The sequence below is a fragment of the Arachis ipaensis genome, chromosome B09 (genome assembly GCF_000816755.2).
Source record: "Arachis ipaensis cultivar K30076 chromosome B09, Araip1.1, whole genome shotgun sequence".
In the NCBI taxonomy this organism is placed as follows: Eukaryota; Viridiplantae; Streptophyta; class Magnoliopsida; order Fabales; family Fabaceae; genus Arachis; species Arachis ipaensis.
Window position 1 is genome coordinate 41,700,657 of NC_029793.2, and position 11,666 is coordinate 41,712,322.

Below are 11,666 nucleotides of genomic sequence, written 5' to 3' on the forward strand. Positions count from 1 at the left end.
AAGTCTGAGGTACCACTACCGCCCCCACCAATGTTACGAACCTCCGCTGAAAGCTCCATCACTTGTTCAACCATAATTCTCCCATGCACATCAAACATAAGGCGCACATACTCGTCGCCATCGAGCCAAAACAGACGAAATCGAAACACCTCATTCCCCATCGACGCTAGCATCCTATACCCAACTCGACCAACCTCTTTTGGCTCCATACCACCAACGTGCGACAATATCATACTCTTTAGTTTTGACAACGAATCCACTCTTCTACTTCGAAAAAGCGTCGGACTCTCGCACTCAAATATCACCCTGCTGTCACTGTTTCTCATCTAACAATTGGGATAAACCATCATAACAAAAAAACCACTACTATTAGACATTTTTTCCAAAGCTCTAGGAAGGAAAACGGAAGAGAAAGAAGATTTGATAATTTTGTGAAGAATATCAATAGTTTGCTAGTCCTTTTATAGAAGCTAGATGTTTGTCCTATTATATCTCATTTACTATGTCAACGACCTAGACTCAGTCTTATCTGATTTACACCGGCCATAACTCGTTTACACTGTAAACGAGATATGGCTAGTCAGGCTGACACATGTATATCTCGTTTATAGTGTAAACGATATATATATATATGGACGGATGAATGTACATCAGTGTGGGGACAATCGTCTCCACTACAATTTAAAATTTTTTTGATTAATATATGATAATAATATTTATTCGTCCTACTAAATTACTAAATTTGACCCACAATAATTTTTTACTCAACTTTTGGTACTTCATAGTCAATTTAAAAATTTCATATTAGATGTCATTAGAATGATCAATTCTCAATTTAAATAAAATTTGTGTTTTTTTCTTAGAAATCATCTCAAAAGAGTGTTATTTATCTTTTTTTATATTAGTTTTAATTTTTTTCTGTAACTATATTAATTGAAAGAACTTTTTCAACTATGAATCTCAATAAGAATTGACTTCTAATTGTATAAGAAGTAAATTTTTAAATAAGTATTTACTTATATATATATGTAAAAGAAATACTACACATCAAAGTCTTTTTATGAACTAAGTCTAACCAAGTTAAACACTTAAAATAATATTAGTCATAACTGATTTTTGTTGTCTTAGACAAATTTGATTGGATTTGGTTAACAAAAAAAATATGAATATGTAGCATTATCCTATATAAAAAGACAGATTATAAGGGTAAAGTATATTTTTTATCCCCGAAGTTTGGCAAAAGTTTTAAAAATATCCCTAAATTTTATTTTGTTTCAATTTTGTCCAAGAAGATTTCGATTTGCATCAAATATACTATCGGATGCTAAATTTTCAAAAGATTTAAGACCAATATAACAATAATGCATGAAAATTATACTTGATTTAATTTGCTTGTGTTGAGAGATTGTTCTTATGAAATTGTTGTTGAATCGATCTTAAATTTTTTGAAAAATTAGCCATCAGGGGTATATTTGATGCAAATCGAAAATTTCTGGGATAAAATTGAAACAAAATAAAACTTAGGGATATTTTTAAAACTTTTGTCAAACTTTAAGGACAAAAAATTATACTTTACCCTATTTATAAATAATTATTTTAGTGTTTTAATTTGTAAAATTAGATATTATAAAAACTAATCATGTTATATTTACATCGAAAATAACTACCTGTGTATATATATTAAAATAAAAAATACACATTAAAAATAAATTAAATAATACATATATTTATATACGAATATATAATAATTAATAAATAATTTGATAACTAATTTTTATGTACACATAATATATATATATATAGGACAAATATTCAGCATCTATAAAAGGATGTGTAACCCTTGGTATTCTTCACACACATTTCATATCCTTTCTCTGTCTCCTCTTTGTCTCAAAAACAAAGCTGAATGGCCAATAACAATCCATTCATAGTTGTGCTTCTTTATCCGAATTGTCGTATGAGAAATGGCGACAACGTGGTGACATTTGAGTGTCAGAACCCGATATTATTTTGCACTAAGCGTGTGGAGACGTTGTCAGATTTGAAGAGTTTGATATCGAGCAAGGTTGGTGGGACACAAGCGAGGAAAATCAGAAGGGTGGCGTACAGGTTGCTGGCACCCATGGGAAATGGAGTCTTCCGGTTTCGACTATGCCGACTTCACGGGGACGAGCATGTGCGACTGATGTTCGACATTCATGGGAGGATCATGTGTGAACAGGTAATGAAGCTATCCGCCGAGGTGGGTCACGGTGGTAGTGGGGTTCTGCACAAGAAACCTATATGCAGGACGACCGACCTCTTGCACCACTGCCCATTCATGTCACGATTTCAGAGCATGAGGCAGAGGAGGGTGAGGAAGAGTCAGACGAGGATTACGTGGCGAACAATGGAGACAGTGAGTCTTCCAATGGTGGAGATGAGGATGAGTTTGTGTCAGAGACACCTGCAGGGGCTGCGCCGCGCCATGTGCTGCCTCTACCTCACCCGATTCTGGCGCTATCGGCTATGCCAAGTCACTATCACAGTTTATATTTGGATGCCATGCATGAGAGGATCCCGGTTTCTGACACCTGTGGAGTGGATTATAACCTAGACGGCAGTGTGGAGTTTCAGGTTGGACACAGGTTCAGAAGCCGAGAGGCGGTCCTTCAAGGTGTGAAGAACTACAGTATTCGCAGGAGTGCTAAGTACCGGGTGATCGAGTCCGACCGGTTAAAGTACCATGTGCAGTGCCGTCAAGTCGATAGTGGGTGTCAATGGAGCCTCCGTGTGGCCCTTCGTCAGAATCTCGGATACTGGTAAGTTCAAGTTTAATTGTGAATTTGAGTAGTTTTGTATGATATGTTATTTTGGTTAGAGATATTGTGTAAGAATAAATTTTTTACTATGATTAGGGAGGTTCGGAGATTTGGTGGACCACACAGCTGTCTAGTACCCACCATGTCTCAAGACCATCGTTAGTTAGATAGCAATCTCATCTGCAGAGTCATATTACCCTTGATTCAGTCCATCCCCTCTGTCAGTATCCCAGTCTTGGAAGGTGCGATCTAAGCAAGCTATCACTTCAAACTCTCTTACAGAAAGGTGTGGATGGCAAAGCAGAAGGCAATTGCACGGATCTACTGTGATTGAGAAGATTCGTACAATAAGGTGCCGAAACTGCTTCAAGCACTGCAGAGCTATTTTTCCGGCACCATATGTGCCCTACGCGTCAAACCGTACTACGAAGGACATCCCATGGTGCTCTCCATTGAACTGCCGTTTCACCCGATCAACGTGGTGAAATCGGACGATATTGAAGCACAATAGGGGATGTCTGACAACCATGTCCCCCACTCCTCCTCCTCACGAAACCAGGGCAGACACAAAGCCTGCAGGGCGGGGTCATCGTAGACTCTCCATGCAAACTGAAGAAAGAAAGTTTACAACATATAACAAGCATACTAAAGCATACGACATCTAACTAATTATCCAAAATAAAAACATACGTATTTTACAACTAACCTCATCGAATCGTAGCCGGTCGAGGGAAACCCTAAAACGCAGGACCCTGGCCTCATGCTGATCCCTGCTCTGCTGCGGCAATCCAACCAACCTAACACATCGAAGGAGAGCATATAGGGTTCGTTAAGTAACATACCAAAAGATTTGACAAAATTATTTAACTCAAATACATAAAAAGATATTTCTCACCTCGCAGCCAGCGGATACTGGTAGACGCCTCTATCTGGTGGACATCACTGGGGGAATCTCTTATAAATCCAAGACATCAACAACGGAGTGCAGCCAGCGATATCTGTGACGCCCCGCTGAGCCACCAGAGAAAAGGACTGATACGTCCAGGCCAGCATAGCCGAGCTCCAGGAAAACGCTCTACACTCCGCAAAGTCCCGGAGCAACGGTAGCCAACGAAGGTGCACCAGATTGTTGGACTTGTCGGTCATCAGATACCCTCCGATCAGTAACATGATATAACACCTGGCGTACTATCGAAGGGTCTCGGGATCGTCTGTTTGGGGCATCTGGCGGACACGATCCCGTAGCCACACAAGCTTCAGCGTGAATGACTCCTTCTTCTGCGCCGCCTGCTGTGCTGCCACGGGAGGCCTGGCACCGAGGAGCTGCTCCACCAACGCCCACGTCTCTGTATGGTACCACCTACCAAAGTCACGGAGGCACCCCCTGACGGGGTTACCGTGTGCGCGTAGGCCTAGGTGATACGCCACGTCCTGCAGGTTGATAGTGACCTCACCCCACGGGAGATGAAACGTGTGCGTCTCTGGACGCCATCGCTCCACTGGTGCCGAAATCAGGAAATTGTGAAACGTAAAATCCCTGAGGGGCACGGTGTCTCCGAATCTGGCCTCAGCCAGATATGGGACGATGGCGTCCAGTGGAGGTAAAGTATGGCTCACTTGTCGGGGCAGTAGGAGGCGAGGCCTCTGAATAATGACAACCAAAAATAATATTTAAATTATATAAAATCAATTATAACTTATAAATTATTTTTTAACATTTTAAAAAATTAAATTTACTGTTGATAATATTTATCTCTCAAAAGTCTCAAGATTAACTATTTTTATTACTACTTTTATTACAAATTAAATAATATAATACAACAAAATAAAGTCTTAAATTTCTAATAAAATAAAAATATCAAACTAACAACATAGCACAGGAATAACAGAGTGCCAAACTAATAATATTTATGTCATACCAACCTAGCACAAGCGGATAGAGTTCTAAATTAAGCCTACATTTCTAACTCCTAACTCATATACCAACGTTCCAGATCTTCATAACTACCCTAACAATGGCAACATCATTAAATTTAACAACCATAACGAAACTAACCTCGAAGTCGGCCGCCCCGATGTAATGTGTCGTCTCGTTTAGCCTGTTTATGTCCCGTCATTCCCCACTTGGCGCGCCATCATCGCTTGGGTCAAAGGTATAGTCAGAAGGGTTAAAAGAGGAGAGAAAGATGTTGACAAAGTCAAACTGTGGCCCGGAAGTCAGCTGTAAACGACTTCTATATATAGGCGCGATCGGGCCATATCTCGTTTATAGTGTAAACGAGAAGACAATGCGCATATCTCATTTACACTGTAAACGAGATATACACGTGTCACGCTGAAATGTCATATATGGCAAGGGAATTTAAATGTAAATTCTCTAAAAATATATTTATTCTCGTAAATATTACATTTATTTTATTTATTAAAATAAAAAAATCCTGCAGATAACTGTTATTAATATAAATTTCTAATAAATTATATGTAATGTCATTTAATTTATATTTTGTCATACATAAACAAAGATTAATGTCATTTTTTTTTGTCTTTTTAGAAAATTCATGGCAAAACAAGATATCTCAATTCTACCAGTTTTAATTGAATTAATTGAATTCATCCCTATAATAAGGAATCAATTTAATTGAATAATTTTAAATTATTTATATAGTTATTTTTATGGTCAATAAATATGACAATTTTTTAAAACTCAAGAAGTTATTGATAAAGAGATGTATGATGAATTACGAAAAATTTTTTTAAGTACATAATTTTTTTTATTTTCCTATTTTGTTTATTAATTATTCTTATAGTTTGATATTTAAAAATAAAAAAATAAGCATTCTCATTTCTTTAATTAATTTTTCATTATTTATAGCTCAAACGGGCTTCTGTCATCTCCAACGTGTTTGCTAAACACACCCTAAGTTTTCGGGATATGCACCGCATATGGGATTTTCTGGAATGCAGTTAGGGTCGGAGAGACCGGCTTCGGTGCAGTTGCTGCAAGAAGCTCCACCGAAGCCGAGGTAAAAACAAAAGGTGCGATCGCAATCGACATAGCGAAAAGAGGAGGAGTTGTAGTTAGCATCACAAAGTGTCCATGGGAACAAGAAAGCGAGGTCAAGGAAGAGTTTCGTGGGGCGAAGTGGGGTTTTGAGGTACACAGAAAGAGTGAAGAGGTTGGTGGATTTGTCCTTTGAAACTGGTGAGATTAGAGTTGTTTGTAGGGTTGGAATGGGAAGAAAGAAGAAAGTAAAGAAGAGTAAGAAGAAGGTGAAGCTCCATGGTGAAAGAGAATGTGGCATTTTTGGAACTATTATCAATGGAGACAAAACTAAGTGGGATATAATTACAATAGATTAATTTAATTTATATAGATGAGCAAGGATCGATTTTATATTATGATAATGATGATCACATATTCCAGTGTGTATCACGTTAGAAATATAAAACTGTAAAATTATTAGGGTTTTCAAAGAAAATAGCTTTTAAAAATTTTTATTTAATAAATTAATTTTAAAAATAGAAAATTTTAATTTATTAATTTGTGTAATCCACTCATTGCATCTATAATAATTGATTATAATACACTATTGATCGATGTAGCGGTGGAATATAATATAGCATTATAGCGTATGGATCCTATGGAATAACAGCATGCCATGATCTGTCGAATCTGATTTCTCTTAAATCATGTCATATAGTATTTTTTGGATCTCATGATTTGCTGCTTCTAATAAATGTGCAAGGATTATCTTATTAAAATTTCAACATGTGATAACATTGTCGATTCTTCTAAACAAACCAAGTTTACGGATTCACTTGTCTAGTAGTGCAATGTTCTAATTTATTTTTGTATATTATTCTTTCTAACTAGATTATTTGAAATCGCTATTCTTTTCATTTCAGCCATGGTTCCATATGATAATCATATCCTCTTGCTTTGTCAACTATACGGCTTCGTGTTTTATTTTGAGGAGCCTTCTCTCTCATCAGCTTTAGTTAGGGTCATTCTAAAATAATTGTTACGGTAAGTATAGTAAATATAGTATTTGATCCATTTTTGGGCTAGTGTTTGCATTTGATTCATTTTTGCAACAACATTGCCCAACATGATTTGGGTTGTTATTTTTGTTGGGCCTTTGTTGGGCTTTCTTGTTGGACCAATTTTTGAGAGGGCCATCTTTCTTTTCCTCGTTGAAAGTCATTCTCACGCTCCTAGTTTTGGTGAACTCCAATTTCTTCAATTTATTGGTCTTTGCCATTTCCATTAGGTCTACTAATTCATAACCTTTGAGTAGTCTTTGACCACTTGGTGTTGACTTTTTGGTTGGTTCACTTGAATGTTCATATTCATTATTTTTTCTGAGATTTGTGACTCTTCCTCTATCTGCATATATGATGTATTCACCTAGGAATCATGTGAATGTAAATTAATATGAAAATTAGCATAAGGAATTTTTTAATCAGATAAGTAAAGAAGTGGATAAATTAAATGACCACATTACCATCTGCGGTTGATAGCAAATTTTGTGCCTCCTTTTGACACATGGTGCAGTTTTTCTTAAAGGTATAATAACTCTACAAAAATAGATAAATAAATTAAAATTAGAAGCTTGGGTAATTTGTTGAGAATTAGGAGAAATTCATAATAAGTGGTGAAAATGTTGTTACATTGGGAGCAGAATTGGAGCAATGCATTATTGGATAATATAGCTTTTATAGGAACTATGTTGCAAGAGAGATTTTTAGGATTTGATAGAATAATACGAGGTATCTAAATTTAAAAAAAAGAGGTCTGCTACACATACAAGCCTTTTTAACTTATAAGTTATACAAGTTATTCCAAATCCAAAAAAAAAACACGCGTCCCTTCAATAACACGTTCACTCTTCGTCTTCTTCCTCAATCAAAACGCAAATCATCAAGAAAAAAACACGCGCCCCTTCCACAACACGTTTACTCTTCCTCTTCCTCTTCAATCAAAACGCAAATCATCAAGATTTAAGGGACATTCAAAACAAACTACTACGATTCTGCAGAAACATTCCAATTCTTCACGAAGAGTAGAAGAAATCAAGAAGAAAAGATACAAATCTCCAAAAATTACCAGAAAAAAGGAAGAAATATTATTCAAGGTACTGTTTTACTGTTCTTCTAGGTTTTTCTTCTAAATTGTCTTTGCCATGTGCCTCATCCTTAACCAGCAAAACATTAAAAGATTTCAAGAAGAAATATACTGTCTCCTCCTGTTTTGGGTGTATTTCTTAAATCGTTTGGGTGTATTTCTGTAATCATTTGGGTGTATTTCTGTAACCATTTGGGTGTATTTCTGTAATCCTTTTTGTAACCGTTTGGGTGTATTTCTGTAATCGTTTGGGTGTATTTATGTAATCGTTTGGGTGTACTTTGAAAGTTCTATTATCTTCAAAATGATTTCAAAGTTTGATTTCAAAAACCATGAAAATCGAAAAAAACAAAGCAAAGAGAAAACGCATGAAGGAGATCCAACAAATTTGGCAAAAAACTCGAAAAAAAAAAACAAAATCTTTTGAAAAATGGAAGTTATATATTTGTGCGTTAATTGATTTAAATTGATTTAAAATTCTGTTAGAAAGGCACGTAACAAGCAGTGTGTTTAATGAATAGATTTCGTTCAGACTTGTAAAGCTTGTAAATACAAAACACTTGTATGTAAAGATTAATCCTAAAAAAAATCATGTAAATTCATTCCGTTCTTAACTTGTATGATTGATCGGAACAATTTATTCAGCTCAACAAATATGACTAGATGAGCATAATCATACTAAGTTTTCTGTAAAATTTTGAATTATATACATAATCCACTGAGAGATTAGTAATTCAGAAGTTCTAAATATCATTAAAAATCATTATTCCAAAAACAATTAAAAGAGGTGTACATTTTTTTGGAACATCATGTCAACATCCATTTATCACCTTTATTTAAATTTTGGTGTGGTCTCTGCCTTTCAAGCTAACTCCACTTATTTTTTTGTCCCTTAAGATCTTTTACGATGCAACATAAATACTACTAGGTTTCAAATTTTCAAATAACACGTCATTCTTCATCCAAATACGTGTAATTATGTAACACCAGAATACAGCCTTCCATCACTATAACAGCCTTCCCACGCAAAAGCACTCTTTGCTTCTTCTCATCAACATGAATATTGAAAACACCCCCTCTGCTTGATGCCTAATCAAATAATATTGAGTTTGAATAAAATTTAGTTTAAGCTAAAAAGATAATTAATCACACAATAAGTTAATTAAAGAATAGTACCTGATAAGCATTTAAATCACACTTGCCTAGCTTCTTGCTCCAATATGATGCTATGGCACAATGTGCAGTACCACAAACAGGATCCTAAAACAAATTGCAAGTTAAATTTACCATATGACCTCATCTCATCACTACTTCTAATTTGATCTATTTGATTTTAATTTAAGATTCTATTTCAACCTTATATACATATGATACAACACCCTTTTATAATTGTACTAAATGAACAACTTCTCTTAAGAGATAATGCAGGTATATATATATATAAGTTTATCTTACTAAGATCTTATGTCTGCATCAACAATTCATCATCATATTAATAATGCAACTGAAGGAACATTAGTTTACCTCGTTGATTCCGAATTTCGGGCAGAAGAAACGACTGTAGCAGTCAAATCCTGAGCCTGAAGGAGCAGTAGCTGTAACAATTATTCCCCTTCCTGGAAATTTTACAATTTCATCAAGTTTTGGTTCTACTTTTATCACTGCTTCTCCAGATTTCACTACAACCTATCAAGAAACCATAAACTTTAAATGTTTGCTGAAAATATAGTCTTCATAGGAATAAATTGATCACTTATCTTTACAAATATTTATAACAGTCACTTTTTAGTAGATCATAACAATGATAGTAAAGTTAGGAGATTACAAACAGGTCATCTGAGTTTTGTATCCCCTTTAGATCAATGATCTCAGTACCACTTAATGCCTCAGTGATCACAAACTAACTTTTCCCTTTTCATGAATCAAAGAACAGAGTATTTCAATTTTGATACAAAGGAAAACAAAAGAAAAAAGAAAAATCATGCAATGCTTTTTCATTTGAACATTCTCCCAAGTCTACTATTCCTTTTCCTAGTTACAATTAGCTTCGCCGGAGAACAAACCCTAAGCCTCTCAACCCAAAATTTGAGGTCCTCTTTCCCAAATCCGCAACTCGCCATAAAAAAAACGCCAACCGCAAACCCTAAAACCCATTCCTTAATCGCCTTCTTGCCCAAACTCATGCGAATCAGCGAAACCCCAGCAATAGAGAACAAAAACGCCCTCACAAACACGTCGGGATCCGAAACCCTAAAGGACCAAAACCCCGCAGCGCAACACACCAACGCGAACAACGCGAAGAGCGAGAGTTTCTTCTTTCTCTTCTTGTTGCCGGTCTTCTTCGGTGGCGCAACGATTCGGGTGAGGATGGAAGGTTCTGGAAGATTCAGCGGGGTGATGTGGCCGCGGGCGATTTCGGCTGCGAGGGAATTGAAGGGTTCCGGGAGGATCTTGAGGTTCATGGCGACGATGGATGCCAGCTGGAGAATCTTAAGATTGGACGGCTGAGATTTGAAGAAGGCCTGGCGGCGGTTGTTGGAGGCACAGACAATGGTGGTTGTGGGAGAGAGGAGAGAAGTTGAAGGGTGATGGAGGATGAGGCATGGGTAATAGGGTTTCAGCATTTCGAAGAAAAAAGGAAATTGTCTGAGCGAGGATGAGTGTAAGGGGTGACCGTTAGAAAGGTGGTTCTTGAATTTCACATTTTGATCTCATACTGCGACTTCTCTCTCCTGTCTGACTATTTCTCCATTTGAGAGCGTTTTTTACTTTTTAGCATGAAAAATGAAGATATTTTGGCCAATTATTGTGAATTTGAAATTTGAAGCGGTCATTCATTGTGGTTAGGGTTGGAAGTCAGACAAGCAAATTCATGAGCCAGGATTTGTTAATAATTCGATAAACTAAGTTTTTAAGTTGGTGAGAGGCTTATGTCTGGAGTTAAATTCATAATTATTAGTTTGTGAATTTTTTTTTTTACCGAAAATATAGAGACTCGAACTCCCAACCTCTTAATTGAATATATAAAAACTATACCATTTGAGCTATTGTTTCTTGACTATTAGTTTGTGAATTGTCTTGATTATATATGTATATGGTGAATTCTATGGTGTAGAAGTGATTATCTTTCTACATGTGTAGAAATATAGTGTCCATTCTTTTATTATGCCAAGTGTATATGAGAGAGAACTAGAAGTGACACCTTACAGTGAATATTCAGATGCAATAATAAAATTTACTGTTCTCATTACTTGAAGGATTAGTAACATTTTTAAATTTAATTAAATTTAGGTGGGTTAATTAAAGTGAGAGAATAAAAAGATAATAAACTTAAGTGAGTTGGGTTTTTTTTTAAATTGATTATTGGCATAGAAGTAAATAAAAAAAATTCCTATTCTTATTTTATGGTTCTCTCTTATTTTAACCCTTAATCATTATATTATTGTGTGAATATTAATATGAGTCCAAATATTTTTTTTTCGATTTTTCCGTAATAATAATTATTTAAATTTTAAACTCATAATTCAACTGCTTTATGCTATCATATTTTTTTTATAGCACTAATAATTATGAAAAAAGAATGGATAACAAATGAAGTCATGAAAAATAGCATCTTACTTGCATTCACTTTATAAAGCTTTAAATATGAATAGGAAATAAATATACTCTATTACATGTAGATTAAGGTTTAAACCCAGATCTTAATCACCACAATAATCAATATAAAAAAAAGTCCAACT

At 35.5% G+C, this 11,666-nt stretch overlaps 1 protein-coding gene across 1 annotated transcript; it reads right to left on the reverse strand.

Annotated features, from left to right (window-relative positions):
- LOC110266829 lies at positions 6,824-7,534 on the reverse strand. The gene is made up of 2 exons (XM_021111862.1): positions 7,307-7,534; positions 6,824-7,209 (listed from the first exon to the last, which is right to left on the reverse strand). The coding sequence occupies exons 1-2, from the start codon at positions 7,347-7,349 to the stop codon at positions 6,824-6,826; spliced, it is 429 nt and encodes a 142-aa protein (XP_020967521.1). The 5' UTR covers positions 7,350-7,534.

Excerpts from the sequence above, each read along its gene's own strand:
- LOC110266829 (XM_021111862.1), bottom strand. The coding sequence starts at position 7,349 with ATGTGTCAAAAGGAGGCACAAAATTTGCTATCAACCGCAGATG. Across the intron at positions 7,210-7,306 it reads TTTGCTATCAACCGCAGATG|GTGAATACATCATATATGCA; the intron begins GTAATGTGGTCA and ends CATGATTCCTAG.